We start from the raw sequence: 23571 nt of genomic DNA, 5'->3' as shown, positions 1-23571 counted from the left end.
ACAGAATGGAACCGGTGGGCACGACCCCTGCCCTCGAGGGGCTCGGCGTCCAGCGGGGTGGCCGGTCACCCAAGTCACTCGCCGGGCGCGGGAAGAAGTAATGCGGAGGGGCCAAGGGGCCTCACCCCAAAATCCTTTGCGGGCCCCCCCGCCATCTTCTCCATCACCTTCCCCCCTAGGTCACCTGAGACCTCTGCCTCCCCGTCGGGCTCTCCCCGGTCCCGCTCCCGGCCCCCGGTGGAGGAGGCGGCAGCCAATGGACAGACGACTCCTCATCCGGGGCTCCCGGAGAGGCCGCCGCCGCCGCCGCCCCCCGCTCACACACGGCCATGGCGGAGGTGAGTGAGCGGGGGAGACGGCCCCCCCCCCCCGCCCTCCACGACGTCCCTCCCTTTCGGGGAGCCCCTCGGCGTGAGGCGCCGGCCGCTGCGAGGTCCCGAAGGAGGGAAGGGACGAGTCGGGGTGAAGAGGGCACAGGTGGCGCCCCCCGGGACCGGCGGGACGGGGTGGAGGGATCGTGAGGCGGCGGCTTCCCGCCGGCCCCATTCGGAGCTCCCCGATGGAGGAGGGCGGCCGCGCGAGGGAGCGGCGGGGTTGGGGTGCGCATGTGCGAGGGAACGCGGAGTCGGAGTTGGGGCTGGGCAAAGGGGTGGGGGAGGCGGAGGGCGGCGCGCGGCGCGCGGGACGGCTCGCGCATCCCGAACGTTCGCACGCCCCGTGGAGACGGCTGCGCGCGGAGGGCGGTCGGAAGGCAGAAGGCGCGTAGAGAAAGGGTTTCGGACCGCGCGGGCCGCGATCGTTGCACCCGACGACCCGAAACGGTGGGGCGCCTGGTTTCTTTTGCCCCCTCCCCCCTCACAACTCCCCTCACACGCACCCCGTCCGGGGCCGTGCCTGCCTTCCTCCCGGCCCTACGGCGGTAGCGAACTCTCCAGAGCCGGCTACGCGCCGCGGCCGTACTCGGGCCAGAAAATAGTCGGGGATCGGACTTCTCCCCCGCACCGCCAGGGCTGGTAAACTCATCTCCCCCGGCGGGTGGGGTTTGAGGCCGGGGGCGGCAGGGCTCGGGGTGGGAGAGCGAGGCGGCCGGCGCCGCTTCTCGCCTTCCTCCCCGCGGGGCGCGCTCCGGACTCCCTCGGGATGCCGACTCTCTCGGGATCCCGACCCCCTCCGGATCCCGACTCTAACGGCATCGCCCTAGTGGGCGCGCGGCGAAAGCAGGCGGGTAGCCAGGGGCCGTTGGAACTCGGGACCCACTCAACTCTCTTCCTGCCCCCTTCCCTCTTCCCTGCCGTCTCCCGACCTCTCTCTTCCCCCCCCCCCCTCCCCCCCGGGGCCTTTGGACGAGGAAGAGGACGTTGCGGGAGTGGGTGGCCCGGGGCACAATTTGTCCCTCGGGGATCACCGACTTGTCCAAACCGGTTGTGAGGGAGGTCAACATTGCCTCAGAAACAATGAGTTCCCAGCGCCCCCGCTTCCCTGGCCGATTGCCCTCAAGGCCCCTCAACTGGCCGGGGAAGTTTAGATCTTGGTGACATCTGAGTCCGCTAGGAGAAAACGAGAATGTCGCGACCCTTTAGCGACGTGGCTTTAAGCGTTGATCCTGTGCTCTTGGGTGGCCTTGTTCAACCAGCATGGCTGGGGGAAGTTCTGTGGACAGAAAGAAGTGGGGGCCGGGTGAAGCCTCCCCAAAGGTGTACTTCACTCTGTAGCTCCTGGGTTTAGTAAGCCCCGGGCCTACATCCCATCGTTCAAGAGTACCTGGCCGCAGGCTTCGGCTACCTCACCTGCCTGGGAGGGAGAATACCTCCCCCATCGCCCAACAGGGTGGAGGTGGACACCCTGTCTAGACTTGGGGTGCCCACTTTCTGCTCTCCAGCCAACCTGCCGGCTGTAAAAATCCTGCCCTAGAAAAGAGAGCCCAGCAGGCTGTCGCGTCCAGCTCGAAGGTCCCTGAGATTGGGTAGTGGCAAACTGGACCTCGAGTCTGGGGGAAGAAATGGGCAGCTGCCAGCCAATGGCCATGTCGCTCGGTCGAACAATCCCCGAAAACCCCAGGGGAGATGAACTCCCCGGAGGCCTTCCGGGAAGGCAGCAGGGGGACGCCACCCAGCTGGCCTCCAATACTTTGAGGTGGCTCTTGGGGTAGACCCATTCAAGAGTGTCTGTTGTGTGCCCACTTTGGGCAGAGCACTGTACCTTCCTTCAAGGAGCTTACAAGCGTGGCTCAGTGGAAAGAGCATGGGCTTTGGGGTCAGGGGTCATGAGTTCGAATCCCAGCTCTGCCACTTGTCAGCTGGGTGACTGTGGGCAAGTCACTTAACCTCTCTGTGCCTCAGTTCCCTCATCTGTAAAATGGGGATGAAGACTGTGAGCCCCACGTGGGACAACCTGATTCCCCTATGTCTACCCCAGCGCTTAGAACAGTGCCCGGCACATAGTAAGCGCTTAACAAATGCCAACATTATTATTATTACAATCTAATGAGGGCGATAGTCACCAAATAGTGGAAGGAAGAATAGAATGGAAAGATGAATTGATAAATGAGAAGCTGTGTGCCCTCCTGGATAGTTCGCGGGCCTGGGAGTCAGAAGGACCGGGGTTCTAAACCCAGGTCTGCCGCTTGTCTGCTCTGTGACCTTCGGTAAGTCACTTCACTTACTTCTCCGTGCCTCAGTTACCTCATCCGTAAACTGAGAATTAAGACTGTGAGCCTCATGTGGGAAGTAGATTGTGTCCAACCTGATTAGTTTGTATCTACCCCAGCGCTTAGTAGGAGAAGCAGCGTGGCTCAGTGGAAAGAGCATGGGCTTTGGAGTCAGAGGTCATGAGTTCGAATCCCAGCTCTGCCACTTGTCAGCTGGGTGACTGTGGGCAAGTCACTTAACTTCTCTGGGCCTCAGTTACCTCATCTGTAAAATGGGGATTAAGATTGTGAGCCCCATGTGGGACAACCTGATTCCCCCGTGTCTCCCCCAGCGCTTAGAACAGTGCTCTGCACGTAGTAAGCGCTTAACAAATACCAACATTATTATTATTACAGTGCCTGGCACAGAGTAAGCACTTAACAAATACCACAAAAAAATAGGGGAACAAATAAGTGCTTAGATTGTACAGAATGGAAATTGATACATAGAAAAGTGCTTCTGCTGTCTTGGGGGTTTCTGAGTGCTGAGGTGGTGGTGGAGGAAGAGGAGGAGGAAATGAAGCAGGGAAAGACTCCTGGAGGAGGTGGGATTTCCGAAGAGCTTTGAAGGTAAGGAGAACGGTAGCCTGGTGGATGTGCATGGGGGAAGGCCTTGGGTAATGGGTCAGAGGCTCTGCCAACTGAGGTCTGTCATTACACTTGCCGCCCGGATATGTTGGTTAGGATAGAAGCAGCGTCGCGGAGTGGATAACGCATGGGCCTGGAAGTTAGAAGGCCGTGGGTTCTAATCCTAGCTCCGCCACTTCTCTGCTGTGTGACCTTGGGCAAGTCACTTGACTTCTCTGTACCTCAGTTCTTGCATCTGTAAAATGGGGATTGAGACCCTGAGCCCCATGTGGGACGGGGACGGTATCCAACACTATTTGCTTATATCTGCCCCAGTGCTTAGAACAGTGCCTGGCACATAGTAGGCACTTAACAAATACCACAATTATTATTATTATTATTATTGTTATAGCGCTGCTGCCAGCATGGCAGCTAGTTTACGCTTCAGATTACCCTGCCTCGACACCCCCGTGATCCTCCACCTTATCAAGCTGTTCCACAGCAGCACAACCCCCTTCCCCAGAGACCGGTGGTGCCTCCTGACACACCAGGCCCTACTGGGAAACCACAGCTCTCTTCCAATTGACTTGGATCCTCCCTTTGAGGGCATTTAGAGTCGTCTACACTCGCTGCCTTGAATTCCTCGATTCCAGCTCTCTCCTGGACCCCCACCAATCTGGCTTCCATCTTCTCCACTCCACCGAAACCGCCCTCTCAAACGTCTTGATGTCATCCATGACCTCCTTCTTGCCAAATCCAATGGCTCCTACTCTATCCTAATCCTCCTCGACCTCTCAGCTGCCCTTGACACTGTAGACCATCCCCTTTTCCTCCACACTTTATCTCACCTTGGCTTCACGGACTCCATCCTCTCCTGGTTCTCCTCTCGTCTCTCTGGCCGTTCATTCTCGGTCTCCTTCCCGGGCTCCTCTTCCCCCTCCCATCCTCTAACTGTAGGGGTTCCTCAAGGGTCAGTTTCAGTTCTCGACCCACTTCTGTTCTCCATCTATACTCACTCCCTTGGTGAACTCATTCGCTCCCACGGCTTCAACTGTCATCTCTACGCAGATGACCCCCAAATCTACATCTCTTCCCCTGTTCTCTCCCCCTCCCTCCAGGCTCATATCTCCTCCTGCCTCCAGGATGCCTCCACCTGGATGTCTGCCCGCCACCTAAAACTCAACATGTCCAAGACTGAGATCCTTATCTTCCCTCCCAAACCCTGTCCTCTCCCTGACTTCCTTGTCACTGTGGACGGCACGACCATCCTTCCCGTCTCACGGGCCCACAACCTTGGTGTCGTCCTTGACTCAACTCATTCACCCCACACATCCAATCCATCATCAACACCTGCCGGTCTCACCTGCGCAATATCGCCAAGATCCGCCCTTTCTTCTCCATCCAAAGGGCTATCGTGCGGATAGAAACTCTCATAATATCCCGACTGGATTATTGTGTCAGCCTCCTCTCTGATCTCCCTTCCTCCTCTCTCTCCCCACTCCAGTCTATTCTTCATTCCGCTGCCCGGATCATCGTCCTTCAGAAACACTCTGGGCATGTCACTCCCCTCCTCAAAAACCTCCAGTGGTTGCCAGTCAACCTTTGCACGAAACAAAGACTCCTCACCGTTGGCTTCGAAGCTCTCCATCACCTTGCCCCCTCCTACTTCACTTCCCTTCTCTCTTTCTACTGCCCACCCTGTACACTCCACTCCTCTGCCGCTCACCTCCTCACGGTCCCCAGTTCGCGCCTGTCCCGCTGTCAACTCATAGCCCACGTCCTACCGCTGTCCTGGAATGCCCTCCCTCCTCACATCTGCCAAACCAACTCTCTTCCCCTCTTCAAAGCCCTAATGAGAGCTCACCTCCTCCAGGAGTCCTTCCCAGTCTGTGCCCCCCTTTCCCTCTGCTTCTCCTTCCCTCCACTCCTCCCCACCCTCTGCTCTTCCCCCTTCCCCTCCCCTCAGCACTGTGCTCATTTGTATACATTATTTATTACCCTATTTATTTTGTTAATGAGGTGTATATCTCCTTGATTCTATTTATCTTGATGATGATGTTTGGTTTTGTTCTGTTTTGCTTTGCTGTCTGTCTCCCCCGATTAGGCTGTGAGCCCATTATTGGGCAGGGATTGTCTCTATCTGTTGCCGAATCGTACATTCCAAGCGCTTAGTACAGTGCTCTGCACATAGTAAGCGCTCAATAAATACTACTGAATGAATTTAGAGTGGTATTTGTTAAGTGCTGACTGTGTGCCAGGCAGTATACTAAGCACTGGAGTGGATACAAGCAAATCGGGTTGGACACAGTCTTAATCCCCATTTTACAGATGAGGTAACTGAGGCACAGCGAAGTTAAGAGACTTGCCCAGAGTCTCACAGCAGACAGGTGGCAGAGCCGAGCTCTAAATTGTCAGTAGAGTACACCCAGTTGGGTGGGCTGTATTTCCAGGGAGAAGGGGTTTGTGGCTCTCTTGCCTCTCCAAGGCCCACGGCAGGGAGTGATGACCAGAGTTCTCCCTGGGCCGGGCTGGGCCTCCCCTCCTTCCTCCCTCAGACCCTTCCCCCTGACATCTGAGGCTCTGTGCCTCAAGTAGGCTGGGGCGCCGCAGTGCCCTGGGCTCTGGTTGGGGCAGTTGCCGGGCCCCAGGCCTCCAGTCTGGGCAGACGTGGCTTTGGTACACAAGATCTGAGATTCTTTTCTCCGGCACCATTTCCCACCACACAGGTACAACTCAGTCCCTCTGCTACTGAGAAGGCATCTCCTCCCTAAGGACGTCCCGGCTAGCTCTGAAATCAGCCTCTAGAGGATACTGATTTGCAGCGAGTTACAAAACCTGTTTCCTGCAGGGCTCCCTTCAGCCTGACGGCGTGAATCTCCTCCCCCTTAACTCACTCCTCACAGACCCCAGCCCCTAGCCCAGGCCAGGAGGCTGTTGGCTGGGCCCCAGCCGTCCTTCCTCGGCCGAGCTCAAGCCCTGGTTTATCTGGCTCTGCCTCGGAAAGAATGGGAATATGAGCCACAGAAGACGGAGCCGGCTCGGGGACCGTCAGGAATCCTTATAAAGGGCCTGGCCGAGATCCGGAGCCAGAGATGTCGGGGCTCCTATCGAGTGGCTCTCGGTGATGCTTACCCTTGGCTGTTTCGTGTCCCCCGTCCCAATCTAGCCTATTGAGCAAATCAGTCATTTATAAGTGGTTATCGAGCGCTTTCTGGGTGTACAGCCCTGTGTTACGAGCTTGGTAGAGTCCAATGCAGTAGAGTCGGTAGACACTAATCCTTGCTCACCCTAGTGGGTCGACTATGATCTTGGTTCACACCACCCGCCCCCTGCCCCACCAGGAGCCAGCAGCCAACAGGTCACCATGGCTGTTGGGTCCATCAGCTGGGTCCCATGCAGAGGTTTTGTATTGGGTAGGGAGATGAGCTCCAAGGGTCATCTTTGTTGGTCCAGAGCGCCACTCTATGGGGGGAGGGATCCCTTACTACCCTGTCTGGTTTTTCTGGGTGCTCTCCTCCCCCGGGATCACCCCTGCCTCAAACCAGGCCCCGGACTGGGGGAGGACAGGGTGGAAAGCAACATCCGGCAGGTCCAGTGTCTGATCGGGGTCTGTTTCCTCCCGTAGGCCTCGGTGGGGAGGCAGAGCCTGTGGTGGTGCCATACGTGGCCCCAGCCTGTGCTCTGGGCAGCCCAGCCTGCGGACTGCAGCAGATACTCGCACTCTCTGCATGCTCTGTCAGGGCTTCCCCTCCTCTTTCCAGCCTATCCCCTCCCCAGAGAGCCGGGCACCTCACCCCCCTGCCAAACAAGGCCCAGAAGGCCTTTTCCCTCTGCCCCTAGCCTCTGAGGTTGCTTCTGCGTCTCGCACTGGGGGCAAGGGGAGCTACGCGTTTGAAGTCAGGCCTGCCCAAGCCAAATCATCTTTCAGATCTCTGCCAAGGTCAGTGTTTCAGTTCCTTGGTCATGGACAGGGCCAGCCTCAGGCCTGCTGAGACAGAGCCGGAGTAAATGAGGAGAGCCCGCACACGGGTCCTCTCCGGGACCAGCCCTACTCCCAGAGCATTTGGCTTCTGGTCATCGTCTTCAAACCCCATTCCACGTCCTCAAGGATTAGTGCTCTCAATCCCTGGGAGACACTAGGCTGTGTCCCCTCGCAATGACAGGTAGGGAGGGTGAGGATGATAATAAGCCCTCAATGAATACCATTGATTGATTGATTGAGCCCCCCCCCGCCCCCACTGGGTGCCATGTGCAGCCCTAAGCGCTTGGGAGAGCACCACAGAAACCCGAGACGTGTTCCCTGCCCACGGGGCGCTTACTCCGTAATGTGGGAGACAGACCTAAAAGTGTTTACAGTTGAATGGTAGACTGTCCAGCTGGTTCTGCTTCTGTATGTTGCTATGGTTTGGTTTCTCTTGCTGCAGTTGCTTCCATGGGCTCTGCTGAGAGCTTCAACCTGGCCAAGAACCTGTCCTGGAACTATGGGATTCCAGAGGAGCAGAAGAAAGTGGCGGATGATTCCCTCAGCCGAGAACAGTCATTGCAGGAGCTGGTAAAGAGCTCGAGCCTTCCTGAAGTAGCCACCAGGACCCATCCGAGGGCCCTCTGGATTGGGTTGGGAAAGGGTGGGGCGGGGATGACCCGGGGGTTCCCACAGTCACTCCGGGACTGGGAATGAGGTCAGAAGGTTCCTCTCTCTCAGAGAGACCCAGCATGTCCAAAAACCTTTTCCCCCCTCGGTGGCTGCAGAGATCCCGAGTAGGGCCATTCCTGGGTCAGACCCAGCGTTTTGACTCCATAGCATTGGGATGCTTGGAGGAACCGTGGGCTGGTTGCCATCCTGAACATCCACCCTTGGGGTTCGGGGGTGGACCATCCCACGCTTCTGACTTTCCCTCTGATAACCACTGTGGCCTAGGGGAAAGAACAAGGGTCTGGGAGCCAGGGGCCTGGGTTCTAATGCCAGCCCAGCCACTGGCCTCTGGGCAAATCACATTACTTCTCTGGTCCTCAGTTTTCCTCAAGTGCAAAAAGGGGATTAAATCCCTGTTCAGCCTTCCCCTTAGGCTCTGAATCCCACGTGGGACTGGAACTCCGTCCGACCTGATTTTCTGGTATCTTCCCCAGTGCTTAGGACTATCAGCCCATAGTAAGCACTTAAATGCTATTATTGTTGGTTTATTATTATCCCAGCATGGCCTGTTAATCCATGAGTTTATCCAGACCCTTCCTGACCCTGTTGATATTTTTGCACCGCATAATACCCTGTGAGAATGGACCCCATTCGCTCCGTGAGTAAGGGGCTCCATTTTTGCCAGCATTGGGCAGGGGTAGAGGGTAAGGATCGGGAGAGCCCAGAGCCTCCGTTGGAAGAGCTTTGGCGGTAGGATCTCGTGCCTATCCTGAAGCCACTCGATGCCGTCAGAGAGGAAGGTCCCTGATCGGCCGGCCTGTCCGTAGCCAGCACTGTGCTGTTTGTTGTAGGGAGAAGCTAGAACAACAAAATCCAGTCCCTTTCCCCAAGGAACTGACAGTCTAACGGGGGAGATGGGACAGCACAGATCCATCCCACCTACCTAGAAGTAGGGATAGAACACAAGAAGCTCAGAGGACCAATAATTCCTCCACCCAAATTTGCACCCAAATAGAAGTGATAGTCTGCCTACAGAGAGCAGATACTAGAGAGCAAAAGCTAAACTGTACATCCTCTGGGGTTGGGAGTAATTGGCAGGAGCCCTGTGGCTCCAAGTCCCTCACTGTGGGGCAGGGTAGGACCCAGAAAGCTCTGACCCCTGTAGTGTAGATCCTAATAATAATGATAATTATGGTATGTGCAAGCACTGTTCTAAGCACCAGGGTAGGTGCAAGGTAATCGGGTTGGACACAGTCCCTGTCCCACATGGGGCTCACGGTCTTGAGCTGTGAGCCCCATTTTACGGATGAGGGAACTGAGGCCCAGAGACGTGAAGTGAAGGGACTTGCCCAATGTCACAGAGCAGAGATGTGGCAGAGCCGGGATTAGAACTCACATCCTCTGACTCCCAGGCCCGGGTTCTTACCACTAGCTCCTGTTGTCAGAACAGCAGAGGGTTTGGTTCAGCTGTACCGCAGGGGTCTTGGGCCAGCACCAATGAAGCCCCAGGATGAGGTCTTGGTTCTGGATTCAGCCCGGAGACCCGTTGGGCCCCAGAGCCCCAGGTTTCCCCCTGAATGCAGGGGTGGCTAATCTCTGGCAGCCGGTCCCATCCTGACTGTGCTGTGTCCTCCTCCTCCCAATTCCCTGTCCTACCCTCCCTGCCCTGGCTTAGAACAATGACATGCAGCTGTGAGAGCTGCTGGCTTTCTATGGCTGTGAGCACTCCGATCCTATTTCAGAACCGGACAGCAAGAGCAATGACATCATCTCCAGCCTCCCAGACTTGACTCTGGATAAGGTGGGGGCGGGTTAGGAGGGGGCCCGAAAGATGCGGCTGGGGGGAGACTGAGCGGCACCCCACTCTCCCCACTACTCACCCGGGGCTGGCAGGCTGTGGTCCGTTTCCCTGCCAGGGCCCTGCAGGGAGCTGAGAGAGTGGCCCACTGGGGAGGACCAAGGTCAGAAAGTCCCTGGAACTCTGCAAAAGACCAAAGGAAGGGTCTGCTGTACTCCAAGCCTGACGTTTAAAGCGAAAATCTGTTTTTCGTTTGTTTGTTTTTTACTCTCTTGTTAAAAGGAACAAATAGTCAAGGATTTGCTTTCAGGAGAAGAGGAGGTGAAGGCACAATCGTCCATCAATGACCCGATCCCATCTGTGACCCTCCATGATGCGCTGGACCTTGTCTGCGGCCCAACCGGCTGTAGGTGTCCCAGGCCACTCTCCCCAGGCAGGGCTTTCTGGGGCGGCACCAGGGTGCCACTTTTCCAGCCCTTCTCCCGACCAGGCCGTGTGACTCTGCTCCTCAACGAGGAGTCTGGCCACTATACCCTCTGCCCGGAGGAGCCAGTCCAAGGCGGGCATCCTTTGTAAGCAGTCTTGACCTGACAGCACTCGTTGATCAGTCAATCAGTCGATTCAGTTGTGTGTATTGAGTACCTACTGTGTGCAGTGCACCATCCTAAGCACTTGGGAGAGTACAATACAATATAGAGTTGGTAGGCACTATCCCTCTTTTCAAAGAACCTACCGTCTAGCGAGAAAATGGACTCTAAAGTAAGTTAGAGACAGAGAGAAGCAACAGAGCTTAAAGATCTGGACATAAGGGCTCCCAGAGGGCGTGGAGGGACGGGAGAGTACCCAAGTGTTCAGACGGTATACAAGTGCTGAAGTGGCAGTAGGGAGTGATTTGGTGGAGAGCCAGGAGGTGGTGAGAGATTGGTCAGGTAAGGCCTCCTGGAGGAGATGTGGTTTCAAGAAGGGCTTTGAAGATGGGGAGAATGGCGGTGTGCCGGACATTAAAGGGGAGTGAGTTCCAGGCAAGAGGGAGGGGGTGAGCAAGGAGTCGGCAGTGAGAGAAACAGAAGCGAGGCACAGCGAGTAGGTTGGCTCGAGAGGAGCAGAGCGAGTAAGCAGGTTTGTAGTGGGAGAGGAGCGAGGATACAAAATAGAGCGCTGGTTGCCTTGAAGCCCAGAGTGGTCAGGAGTTTCTACTTGATATGAAGAGGAGTGGACAACAAGTGGAGATTTTTGAAGATTGGGGAGACGTGTACAGAAAGACATTTGAGAAGAATGAACCTCCAGACAGGAGTGAACTATGGACTGGAAAAGGGAGAGACTGAAAAGTCCGGGAGGCAGATGATGCAGCAGTTGAGACTACGTTAATGTCTGTCTCCCCCTCTACTGTAAGCTCCCTGTGAGCAGGGATTGTGTTTGCAAACTCTGTTTTATTGTACTCTCCCAAGTGCTAAGAACACTTTAAGCGCTCAATAAATACTGTTGATTGATTGAGGTGGGATATGACAGCATGGTGACAGTTTGGATGGAGAGGAAGGGGCAGATAGATTCTGGAGATGTTGTGGAGGGAGAACCGACAGGATATGTTGCTTGACTGACGATAGGGGTTTGAAAGAGATGAATCAAGGACAAAGCCAAGGTAATGGGCTTGAGAGAAGGGGAGGATGGTGGACCTTTCAACACTGCTGAGAAAGTTAGGTGGAGGAGAGGATTTGGGAGGGAAGATGAGGAGCTCAGTTTTGAACCAGTTGAGCTTGAGGTGCCGGTGGTGGGACTTCCAGGTAGAGAGGCCCCAGAGGCAGGAGGTAATGCAAGATTGCAGAGAAGGAGGGGGGTCGGGGCTGGAATTGAAGGTTTGGAAGCTGGACCCAGCACTAAGCCTTGAGCGTTAGTGGTAGTAATAGTATTTATTAAGAACTTAATGTGTGCAGAACAGTGTACTGAGTTCTGGGAGAGAGTACTCAGGTGGGAATCAGACACTGTCCTCGTCTCTCGGGGGGCTCATAATCTTAAGAGTTTGAGTGGGAAGAATGGATTGGAGACAGACTCCTCAGGAGCGATGAAACATTAAAGTACAAGACAAAAGAGGCTCCAAGTCGTGGTGGCGATGGAGGGGACCGAGAGCATGGGAGAAGCTTTTATCCCGGACCAGGCGCACATGGAGCATGGCGGGAGCAGGGACCCTCGGTGGCAGGAGGGACGGCGGAGGTTGCTGTGGTACTTGGCAGCGATGAAATTAGAGGGGGAGACAGTGGAAAAGCTGGTGAAAATGACTGAAAAGGAGCAGCCAGAGGTAGGAGAAGAACCAGAAAAGGATACTGTCAGTGAAGCCAAGGCTAGATGGCGTTTCCAGGAACGGGGTGGTCCACAGGGTTGAAGGCAGCTGAAAGGTTGAGGAGGTTTAGGACTTGAGTTGAAGCCATCAGATTTGGCGAGGGGAGGTTCTTGGTGACCTGGTAGGAAGCAGTTTCAGTGGAGTGGAAGGGGCAGAAGCCGGTTGGTAAGAGAAAGTTGAAGGAGAGGAAGTGGAGGCAGTGGGAGTATACAACCCAGTGGAGGAATTTGGACTGGAGTGGAAGGCAGGGGATGAGGCAATTGCTGGATGGCGCGGTGTGGTCGAGAGAGGATTTTTTAGGATGGGGCTCTGCGGGTGTGTCATCCTCTGGTCCTGATCAGGGTGTGTCGGCCCCCAAACGAAGGCATAGTTGCGCTATTCTCCTCTCCCAAAAGCCAACTTCCCTGCTGATGAAGACAAAAAGCCTTGCTCTAACTCCTTTGACTGGGAAGAGGACTTGCTTCCCTCCAGTGAGAGTAAGAAGGTAAGTAGTGTTGTTCCTCAGGGGTCTTTGCTGGGGGTGGGGAGCAGGAGTAGGCACGAGGTTCCCCCCACATAAGAACTAGAGCCTGGGGCAGGTCCCCGGCCAGTCCAGCCCTTGGCCACGGTCCCCCTGCCCCCTTCCTCCCCTGGAGTCGCACTTTGAGGCTCAAAGTCTTTGGCCCGAGCCCAACCACGGGCACTGGGGTGACTATGGCGTGTGCCCAGATTCTTGCCAGTGGGGGGCCGGGACCCAGGCTGCCCCTGTTTGGGGCTGTTGTCTGAGCCAGTCCCGGGGCCCGGAGCTGTTTTGGGTGACTAGTAGTGGGATCTGAGCAAGCCCAGGGCCCGCAGCAACAGTTACCGAAGCAATTGCCTTGTCCTAACCGTCTCCTCCCCGGGTGTGGCGACTTTCAGGAGATCATGATTGGACTTCAGTACCAGGCTGTTGTGCCCCCGCTCCTCCCCAACAAGCAGAGCAGTAAAGGTGAGGGGGTAAGGGGGTGGGGTAGCCAGGTCTTAGTAAGGTCCTTTCCTCATTTTCCTCTTCCCAGGTGACAGGCTTCCAAGAGGCCCTGGGCTCTGAAGATTTTGCTTGGCTTCTGGATTGTCTGGTGGGGCCTAGTGGACCTAGCAAAAAGAGCCCAGGGCTGGGAGGCAGGAGACATGGGTTCTCATCTTAGCTTTCACACTTGTTTGCCGGGTCACCTTGGCCAAGTTCATTCATTCAACTGTATTTATTGAGCACTTACTATGTGCAGAGCACTGTACTAAGTGCTTGGAATGTGCAATTTGGCAACAGATAGAGATAATCCCTGCCCAACAACGGGCTCACAGTCTAAAAGGGGGAGACAGCAAAACAAAACAAGTAGTCGCATCAAAACCATCAAAATAGATAAATAGAATCATAGATATATACACATCATTAATAAATTAATAAATAATATATACAAGTGGGGAGGGGAAGGGGGTAGAGCAGAGGGAGGGAGTAGGAGAAATGGGGAGGGAAGGAGGAGCAGAGGGAAAGGGAGGGCTCAGTCTGGGAAAGCCTCCTGGAGGAGGTGAGCTCTCAGAGGAGCTTTGAAGAGGGGAAGAGAGTTTGGCGGGTGTGAGGAGGGAGGGCATTCCAGTTCAGCGGCAGGACGTGGGCCAGAGTCGGCGGGACAGGCAAGAACGAGGCACCGTGAGGAGGTTAGCGGCAGAGGAGCAGAGTGTACGAGGTAGGCCGTAGAAGGAGAGAAGGGAGGTGAGGTAGGAGGGGGCCAGGTGATGGTAGAGCTTTGAAGCCAAGAGTGAGGAGTTTTTGCTGCATGAGAAGGTTGATAGGCAACCACTGGAAGTTTTTGAGGAGGGGAGTGACATGCCCAGAGTGTTTCTGTAGAAAGATAGTGAAGTATAGACTGAAGCGGGGAGAGACAGGAGGATGGGAGATCAGAGAGGAGGCTACTGCAATAATCCAGTCAGGATATTATGGGAGATTGTACCAGCAAGGTAGCAGTTTGGATGGAGAGGAAAGGGCAGATCTTGGCGACGTTGTGAAGGTGAGACTGGTAGATTTTGGTGACAGATTGGATATGTGGGGTGAATGAGAAAGCAGAGTCAAGGATGACACTAAGGTTGCGGGCCTGTGAGACGGGAAGGATGGTAGTGCCGTCCACAGTGATGGGAAAGACAGGGACAGGACAGGGTTTGGGAGGGAAGATAAAGAGCTCAGACAAATCCCTTTACTTCCCTGGACCTCAGTTTCCTCATCTATAAAATGGAGATTCAGTACCTTTTCTCCCTTCTCCTTAGGCTGTGAGTCCCTTGTGGGACGGGGATTGTGTCCAATCTGATGATTTGATATCACCTCCAGTGCTTAGCACAATGCTTGGCAAGCACATAACAAATATCACAGTTATTGTGAGGAGGAGTAGAAATAGGAGCAACAGCGTTTTTTGAGCCCCGATTTGATGCAGTGCACCAAGGGTCAGACAGGGAGCTCCTTTTGGGACACAGACTGTCCAACTTGATTATCTGGTATCTACCCCAGCGCTTAGCGCAGTGCTTGGTGCAAAGTAGGCACCTAAGAAATATCACAATTATTATTTATTAGGTACTTGGGAAGGACAGAATAGCAAAGTGATACATTCCCTCAAGGAACCTACACTGTGATAGGGGAGACACATAGAAAGATGTTTACAGCTAGAGAGGTCAAAAGCAATCATTGAGTGCACATATGGGCCTGCATACTGAGGAGGCTGTAAATCATTTCGATGTGGCACTGTCTCCCCATCCTCCCCACAGCCTGTGTGAACAAGGACCAGCTGCTTTGGGACCCCAGTGCCCTTCCAGAGTGCGAGGTGGAAGAGTTCCTGTACCAGGCAGAGAAGCAGAGGTGGGAGAAGATGGGCGACTTGGGCCTGCCCGTTGGGGCGGTAGTGAAGGACAACGAACAGGTGAGGCTGATGGATCCCCATTCCCCACCCCGGATGGCCCGGGAGGTCAGGTGAGGTCACCAAGGACCGGCCCCACCTCTAGGCCTGGTGGGGATGGGGAGAGAACTGCTATGGTGCTGTGGCCCCCACCAGGCCTAGCAGCCCAAGGGCCCCCCTTCCTGCCCCCCTCGCCCTTCCCCCTACACCTGTTGACTCTTGCTGGTCCCCAAGGCCCAAGCGGCAGGTGGTTTGCTTTCCCCAGGCCCTGTACGAGCTAGTCAAGTGCAACTTCAACATGGAAGAAGCTCTCCGACGCTTGCAGTTCAACACGAAGGTCATCCAAGGTGAGAGAGCCTTGGTTTTAGCTTCCTGGGCTGGGTGACCCTCTTGCCACCAGCTACATGGTCTCACTCACACACTCTCTCTCTCCCCCCCATCCCCCGTCCCCTCCCCCATCCTGGAGTAGATCAGCTGTGCACCTGGAGCGAGGAGGAATGCCAGAATTTTGAGCACGGTTTCAGGGTCTACGGGAAAAACTTCTATCTCATCCACGCGAACAAGGTAACGAAGGAGTCGATGTGAATGGGCGTGGTGGTCAGGAGGGGGAAGAGAAACAGTCAGGAGAGGGAAGAGAAACACAGGAGGGTCCCTTCCTGAGAGATGTTTAATGAATGCTCTAAGTGGCATTAACTTGGAGTCTAGCTGGTCGGAGAGAAGGGTTGGGAGGATGTAGGGGAGCCAGGTAGTTGGGAAAGGAGAACCTGCAGCCATTTTTGAGGCAAGAAGTGGAGAGCATTCTCTCCACGAGGGCTTCCTGGGAGTGGGGTAGGAGACTAGTCCCCGAATGATCCCCATGCTTTCAGAAAGACACATGGACATGAGACTGGGGGTAGTGGCAGTAAAAGGAGTGCAGGGATTTGGAAGATGCTAGGCAGCGACCCTCAAACCCTACCTAACCCGAAGAGGAAGGAACTGGAAGAGTTTAGGCCCCAGCAGAAGCTAACAGGGGTCTCGGCCCTCCTAAGGTGAATCCGGGGACTCTTTCTGCTGAGATTTAGGACTGAGAACCCCCAGAGTTGACACAGGGCCAGCCGGAAAGGAACCCGATGGAAACCGGGACTGGCAGGGAAGTGGGACAGGTGCTGGACTTTGGGAAGGACTTAATCAGTGGCTCGGGTTACAGAGGGAGCTGTGGATCAGCCTTTGGGGAAGCTGGAAAGAGGTAAGCAGGCCTCCAGCACCCCCCACCCGGTTCCTGGAAGCTTTTCTCCCCTCCCTTCTCTCGTCCCTTCCCACCAGCCAAGGAAGGCGAGCCATGCTTTTTAGTACTAACAGTTGGTGGAAACAGAGGACAAGTAACCAGAGAGTTGGTGGCAGAAATGGGATTGTAACTGGTTGGGGAGCACTGCCCCCTCTTTCTGGTTGGTAACTTGGAGCAGCCTTTATCCCAGGTATCCCAGCTGTCCCAGTGGTCTTTCAGAGCCTGAAAGATTGCTGGGAGGAATAGCAGGTTCTCACTGTCCCCCAGGAGGCACTGGAAACCGAGCCCTTGGGTGATTTGAAAATCTCTAATAATCTGAGTCTCATGTTCCAGTGCCACTCTGCCTCTGCCGGGATCTCCAGTGACTCTAGGGTTGCTCTGACCTGTCCCACCTCCCCAGTTGACTTCTACCACCCCCAGCCCACACGCGCCACCCCCACTCACCCCCAATGGTTCTTCCTCATCCATTCCCCTGCATGTGTGGACGGCCAAGTCTCTTCCCAGTCGTATCGCATTCGATATCTGGTGGCCTGGGCTGGGGGTGTGCGCCGACCGGTGGCACTGGAGTCTGGAGGCTGGTGGGTTTGATCAGTGACCCCTCTGGGTTTAGATGATCAGGGACCAGCCTAGGGCCGCCACAATCCTGGTGAAGTGGGCCGGGGAGGTTCTGAGAGGCTCCAAGAGGCTGAGAGATCTGCTCCAGGTCCCACAGAGACCCAGGGACCTCTTGGTTCCCTGGGCAGTGTCCTTTCCAGCACCGTCTCGACCTCTGTGGACATCAGGCAGAAGAGCGGGAGCGGTTGCGGGGAGCCCAAGGGGCCGAGGGCTGCCCTCGGCAGGGTCCACATCTTTCCCCTTCGCCTTGCTCTCCCCAGGTGCGCACACGATCCGTGGGTGAGTGCGTGAAGTACTACTATGAGTGGAAGAAGTCAGAGCGCTATGAGCTCTTCACCCAGCAGACCCGTTACGGGAGGAAGAAGTACATCCAGTCTGGAGCCATGTGCGTGGGTCACATCTCCCCCAGTTCCGTTCGCGAGGTCACATGTGCATCCTGCCCTCTGCCCCCTGGGGCATCGCCTTGCCCCTTGAGGCGGGAGGTGCTGGCATTTAGTCCCTTGCTCCCACCCAGCTCTCATGGTGCCCTCTGTGCCCCTGCAGGGATTGTGCGGGCGATGATCTGGAGGGCGGTGAGGTGGAGGGCTCTGGCTGCAGGTGGAGCACTCCACCCATCCCCACCACCCCCAATTTGTACATCAGCCAAGACCCCCTGGCCCTGGGGAGTTCATTCATTCAGTAGTATTTATTGAGCGCTTACTATATGCAGAGCATTGGACTAAGCACTTGGAATATACAGTTTGGCAACAGATAGAGACAGTCCCTGCTCAATGACGGGCTTACAGTCTAATTGGGGGAGACAGACGGACAAAAACAAGACAACATAATCACGATAAGGAGAATCAAGGAGATGTACACCTCATTAACAAAATAAATAGGGTAATAAAAATATATACAAATGAACACAGTGCTGAGGGGAAGGGAGAGGGGGCTTAGCTGAGGGAAGGTGAAGGGGGAGGGAGCAGAAGGGAAAGGGGAAGCTCAGTCTGGGAAGGCCTCTTGGAGGAGGTGAGCTCTCAGTAGGGCTTTGAAGTGGGGAAGAGAGTTAGTTTGGCGGAGGTGAGGAGGGAGGGCATTCCAAGACAGCAGTAGGACGTGGGCCAGAGGTCGATGGATAGGCGTGAACAGGGCATAGTGAGGAGGTGAGCGGGAGCGGAACGTGCAGGGTGGGCAGTAGAGAGAAGGGAGGTGCGGTAGGAGGGGGCAAGGTGATGGAGAGCCTTGAAGCCCAGAGTGAGTAGTTTTTGTTTCTTGAGGAGGTCGATGGGCAACGACTGGAGGTTTTTAAGGAGGGGAGTGACATGCCAAGAGCGTTTCTGCAGGAATATGACCCGGGCAGCGGAATGAAGAATAGACTGGAGTGGGGAGAGACAGGAGGAAAGGAGGTCAGAGAGAAGGCTGACACAATAATCCAGCCAGGATACTGTGAGAGCCTGTACCAGTACGATAGCCATTTGGATGGAGAGGAAAGGGCGGATCTTGGCGATATTGTAAAGGTGAGACCGGCAGGCTTTGGTGACGGATTGGATGTGTGGGGTGAATGAGAGAGCGGAGTCAAGGATGACACCAAGATTGCAGGCTTGAGAGACGGGAAGGATGGTCGTACCGTCCACAGTGACAGGGAAGTCAGGAAGAGAACAGGGTTTGGGAGGGAAGATAGGGAGCTCAGGTAACCACCGTTGCTGCCGCCACCACCCTGGTTCCTCAGGCCTTCCCCCACTCCAACAAATGCCGGGCTGTCGGGAGCCCCGAGGAACGAGTCTCCTCCCCTTCATTCGAAGGGCTACCATCTGAGTGCCTGTCCTCCTTGCCCGCTGACCTGTCGGAGCCCGAAACAGCCTCTGTCTTCTACCCTCTGTTGTCTTCACCTGCATGGGGCTTTGAGGGTGGCCTTTTTGAGCGGCGGGGTGGGTGGCAGCAGCGAGGCGGCGTGCCGACCTCCGCCTCTCCCTGAACCGAGTCTCTCTGATTCCACAGATCCCCTCAGCCTGGATTACCTGAGCGTCCAAGTGGGCCAGAGCTCTAAATTCAGCGACACGCCTTCCGAGACGGGGAGTGCTGAGGACTCAGCACGCCCGACGCAACCCAGCTCCTCTCCAACCCTGATGGACCAGCTTGCAGCCAACCTCGGCGAGCACTTGGCCGGGGACTTTGCCCCCCCCGGGGGCTCTGCCCAGAGAACGGCCCCTGGTTTCCGGCCACGTGAGCTCGGACATCACCTCGGACAGAGGTGCCGAGGGGACTGTGACCTTGTCCATCTGAGATTTTGGCTGTATTAGCATTGGGGATGTAAATAGTTTCCTGGCCAGTGGTCAGGCTCCACTCTGAGCCCCTGTCACAGTGAGCGTCTCCTGAGTGTCCATCCTTCTGTCCTCATCCCACTGTGGCCCGGGCTCCTCTCCCGGATTTTGGAAGATAGTCTTGTGGCTCCTCAGCTCAGCAGGAGGGGAGGGGCAGCATATTTGGTGGGGGTGTGGAGGCCAGGGAATCATTTGGTTGGAAATCAACGTAATCTCTTTCTCCCTCTCTCTCCCCCCCCCTTCCCTCTTCCTCTCTCTCTTTCTCTGTCTCCCTCTCTCTTCCTCCCCCTCCCCCAACAACTTTAATGTGATGATCTGTTGATTTGTAAATCTGGGGGCAGACCAAACCTGTCACTGGCGATTTACTGTAGCCGTGTCAGACCTGCCATCATGCCCAGCCCCCAGCTTATTTACAGGGACCACCAAACCCTTTGCCATTGCTCCGACCTCTCTCCCCTCCCCATTCTCCTGAAGCACTGGCCTCAGGCTCTAAGAGAAGGAGGAAACACCAAGCTGGGATTTGCCAGGAAACCAGACCCATGCTTCCCACAGAGATGCCCAGCCCAGGCTGGGGGCAGGAAGTCCTCAGCACCCAGTGGACAGGAGAAGATGGAGTCAGAGTAGGGATTGAGCAGTCCCTAACCCAGGGACAGCTCCTGCTTTCTCATCCTTTTTCACCCTTTATCCCCCGAGACTAACAGGACCGGCTTGGGGGGGTGGTGGTTGGTTGGGGTTGGGCAGGACCAAACTCAGTGCCTCAGCCTGTCCCTTCCTCCTCCTCCCCTCCCGCTCCTCAGCCATTCCCTTCTAGCAAGGGCAAGCAGCACTTTACACTGTCCTCTGACCCACACAGTGGGCCCAGCCAGTGCCCAGCTACTGTCTTCCCACTCTGGGCCTCAGCCCAGGGCCCAACCCCCTCCCCTGATTGCAAAAAAAAAAAAACCCATATGGCTGGGTCCAAGCAGGGGAATTGGTTGACCAAAGGGTGAGGGGCAACAACTCCACCTCTCACAGCATTGAGGTGGAGAGCTCCAGGGGGGATTGGCTTCCCCCACCACCAACCATGTCTCGGCTGGACCCCCCAGCCCCTGACTCTCCACAGGAAAGTGGCCACCAGTTTAGAAAGGTAGGCTGGAGACTGGGAGTTAGGGGAGGACTGTCCCCTTCTCATCCGTAGCAGGGGCCAAACAGCATTACAGCTGCCACCTCTTTTGAACTCTGCTTTTCCTTTTTGTTGGAACTCCTCAGCAATGTGATTTGGGTTTCTTTCTTAGGGTTATTTATAGTCTTGTTTACAGATGGGAGAGGGGTGCTGAGGGGGCATGCAGGAAAGGGGGGGGGGGGGCGGGCCCACCTCTATCCCCTCCCCCAGGGCAACCGCACTGTGAAGTGAGAGGCCTGCCCTAAGTCCCCCTCACTATTATTTATTAATTAAAGTTAATTTGAAACAAGATGGGCATCCTGTTGTGGATATGGTGGAGTGTTCACGTGGAGAACCGGCCGTCAGCTCCGCTCCCACGTCCAACCGGGGGCTGCCTGGCTTCCCTCTTTTAGGTCAACTGGGGGAGGCCCCGGAGCTTCTGGGGTGAAGAGCAAACTTCCTTTGGGGGCTACAGAGTGGTGGCTTGTCAGATATGAGGGGGGACAGGCCAGAGGGCCGACATTTGTGAAGAATTGGCAGTGAGATAGACAAGATCGAGATACAGTGAGTAGGTTGGCATTAGGAGCAAAGGGAGAAGGCTTAGTTGTGGAAGGAAATCAATGAGGTAAGATAGGAGGGGGCAAGGTGATTGAGTGTTTTTAAAACAAATGGTAAGGAGAGCCTGTTTGATGTAGAGGTGGGCCACTGGAGGATATTGAGTAGGGAAATATGGGCTGAATGGTTTTGTAGAAAAATTATCCGGGAAGCAGAGTGAAGCATGGACTGGAGAAGGAAAATGGATGCAGTAGTCACAAGCAGAATTAACGTGGTAGCAAATTGGCTGGAGAGGAAAGGGGGGATTTTTAGCAAGTTTGTGAAGGTAGAACCAACAGGATTCGATGACATTGAATATGGGGGTTGAATGAAGGGTGAATTGAAGTTAATGCTAAGGTTACAGGCTTGTGAGACAGGGAGTATGGCGGTGCTGTCTACAGTGGTAGGAAAGTCGGAGAGCACAGGGTTTGGGTGGGACTGTGAGGAGTTCTGTTTTAGATGTCATGTTTAAGGTGTCAGTGGGACATCCACGAGGAGATGTCCTGAAGGCAGGAAGAAATAGAACATTGCAGAGAAAGAGAAAGATCGGGGCTGGAGATGTAGATTTGGGAATCTTCCTGATTTCCTGGTGTGAGCAATTGAATTGTGGGCTAAGAGCTGAAAGAGGCCGAGGACTCTCCAGCTCTGGAAATCTTAAGAAAAAAGAGCAGATGGTGGCCCTTCCAGAAGTGTGTATGGAGGCAGGGGTGTGGGTCAGTGGACAACCTCTTGGGAGGCCTCCCTGCTCCAGCCTGGAAACCTCTGCGGCTTACTGGGCTGCGTTTGGAAAAGCTAGGCTTCTTCAGTCTCCTCCTCCTGCTTGTTATTGGCCAGAGCTCTTCTCCTCTCTCCAGAGCCACTCCCCACCAGTCTAGGAAGCAAGAAGCCCCCCCTCAGCACCCCCAAGTTGGAGCACAGCTGCAGGGAGAGAACGGGGAGATCTGAATTCAGGTAGGACCGAGCTGATTTTCAGCTGGCCCCTGGACTTGGAAGGATGGGGTGTAGACCGTGGGACCCAGAAGCCCCCCAGGAATGCTACTGATTGAAGTTGGGAGAGGGGCTGGGGGAAAAGTGAAGCGAGGCAGAAGGGTTGGGAGTAGGGGAGGGCAAATGGGAATAGGGTGGACCTGGATGTAAGAGAGATTCAGGGTCCAAGGGAGGGAAAATTACCTTAGTGCCTTTCCTCTATGGAGGATTCATCATCAGAGAAGTCTAAGGACTCAACCGTCATCCACTCCTGTGATCCTGCAGCCCTGGGGACAGACTAGAGTTGCTACTTCCCCTTTTTGAGATGGGGGACACTCTAGGGGCAAAGTGAAGGGCTAGGAGATGGGGCTTAACCTGCTCTATGAGAAATCCAAGTGTTCAAAGTCTCAATCCACAGTGCACTCTGTGTCTGCTGCTGGAGCCCAGGGAGGCAGAGAGTGGAAGCAACCATAGAGAGCCAGAGATGAGCCAGCTGACAGAGCAGAGATGGAGGTGAATGAGGATGTGTGAGAAATCTGGAAGAAAAGAGTGGAGAAGTGGAGGAAGGGATCTTGTGAGACCTCAACAGGGGATTGGGTGAGTGATGGCTAAGGGAGATTTGATGAAAGTGACAAGGAGCTGAGAGAGACCAGAAGGGACTATGAAGGCTGGGGGTGGGGCTGAAGAGAGACACAGAGGTCAGGTAGGCTGAGTAGAGACACAGAGGTCGGGGGGCTGAAGAGAGACGGGGCTTGGTGGGGACTGAGGAGATACACAGAGGTCGGAGTCGGGTGCTGAGGAAAGATACTGTGTCCGGAGGGGGCTGACAAAAGACACAGAGGTTGAGGTGGGGTAAGGATGACAAGAGACACAGAGTCTGGAGGGGACTAAGGAGAGAGACAGGTCACAGGAGGCTGAGGAGAGAGACAGAATCCAGAGGAGGCTGAGGAGCGACCAAGGCCAGAGGGGACTGAAGAGAAACCCAGAGGCCAGAGAGGGCTTAGGAGAGACATGGGGGCCAGAAAGGGCTGAGGAGACGTCAGAGGGGGCTGAGGAGAGTCAAACCCCCAGGACAGGCTGGGGAGAGACAAAGGCTGACGGAAGCTATAAAGAGAAGCCTCATGGCCTAGTAGAAAGAGCACAGGCCTGGGAATCAGAGGATCTTTGTTCCAATCTTGGCTCCACCGCTTGTCTGCTGTGTGACCTTGGGCAAGTCACTTAACTTCTCTGTGCCTCAGTTCCCTCATTAGCAAAATGGGGATTCAATACCTGTTCTCCCTCCTACTGTGAGCCCCATGTGTGACCTGGTTATCTTAAGTCTACCCCAACGCTTAGTACGGGGCTTGACACATATTACTATTATTATTAGAAACAGAGGCTGGAGGGAGCTGATGAGAGGTGCAGTGATCGGGGAGAGGGACTGAGGAGTGACATGGAGGCTGGGGGTGGGTGCTAGGGAAAGACACAGAGACCGGGGGGTGTTGAGGGGAGGTACAGAGGCCAGAGGGGAGGTTGAAGAGAGACATGGATGCTGGAGCAGGCAGAAGAGATAGATGCGATTGAATGAATGAATGAATGAGAGACATGGAACTGAAGGGGGACTAAAGACAGACACAAAGGCAAGAGGGGGTTGAGGAGAGACACAGCCATCCAGGGGACTGAGGAGAGGCACAGGAACAGGACAGGGGTTTAAGGAGAGACACAGGACAAGGGGGTTGAGGAGAGACACAGAGACCAGAGGAGGCAGAGGAGAGACACAGAGGCTGGAGGGGACTGAG

General features: G+C 55.3%; 1 protein-coding gene across 2 annotated transcripts; it reads left to right on the top strand.

Moving 5' to 3' along the window:
* Nucleotides 1–678: 678 nt before the first annotated feature.
* On the top strand, nt 679–19815 carry MIER2 (MIER family member 2). 2 transcript variants are annotated; one of them, XM_029052069.2, is made up of 10 exons: nt 679–821; nt 7678–7805; nt 9967–10090; nt 12415–12503; nt 12917–12986; nt 14786–14937; nt 15179–15260; nt 15383–15477; nt 17053–17177; nt 18770–19815. In XM_029052069.2, the coding sequence occupies exons 2-10, from the start codon at nt 7686–7688 to the stop codon at nt 18816–18818; spliced, it is 906 nt and encodes a 301-aa protein (XP_028907902.1). In that variant the 5' UTR covers nt 679–821; nt 7678–7685; the 3' UTR covers nt 18819–19815. The 2 variants fall into 2 exon arrangements, with proteins under 2 accessions (XP_028907902.1, XP_028907903.1); XM_029052070.2 differs by lacking the exon at nt 679–821 and adding an exon at nt 841–1013.
* Nucleotides 19816–23571: the final 3756 nt, after the last annotated feature.

This window comes from Ornithorhynchus anatinus, chromosome X1 (genome assembly GCF_004115215.2).
Source record: "Ornithorhynchus anatinus isolate Pmale09 chromosome X1, mOrnAna1.pri.v4, whole genome shotgun sequence".
Taxonomy (NCBI): domain Eukaryota; kingdom Metazoa; phylum Chordata; class Mammalia; order Monotremata; family Ornithorhynchidae; genus Ornithorhynchus; species Ornithorhynchus anatinus.
Note: the sequence above shows the minus strand (reverse complement) of the source record. Positions and strands in the feature narration are given on the sequence as shown.

What these genes read in the sequence shown, in the direction of transcription:
- MIER2 (XM_029052069.2), top strand. Translation starts at nt 7,686, where the DNA reads ATGGGCTCTGCTGAGAGCTTCAACCTGGCCAAGAACCTGTCCTGGAAC. An exon ending in AACAGTCATTGCAGGAGCTG is followed by an intron (nt 7,806 to 9,966) that starts GTAAAGAGCTCG and finishes TCTTGTTAAAAG; the next exon opens with GAACAAATAGTCAAGGATTT. An exon ending in ATCTCATCCACGCGAACAAG is followed by an intron (nt 15,478 to 17,052) that starts GTAACGAAGGAG and finishes TGCTCTCCCCAG; the next exon opens with GTGCGCACACGATCCGTGGG.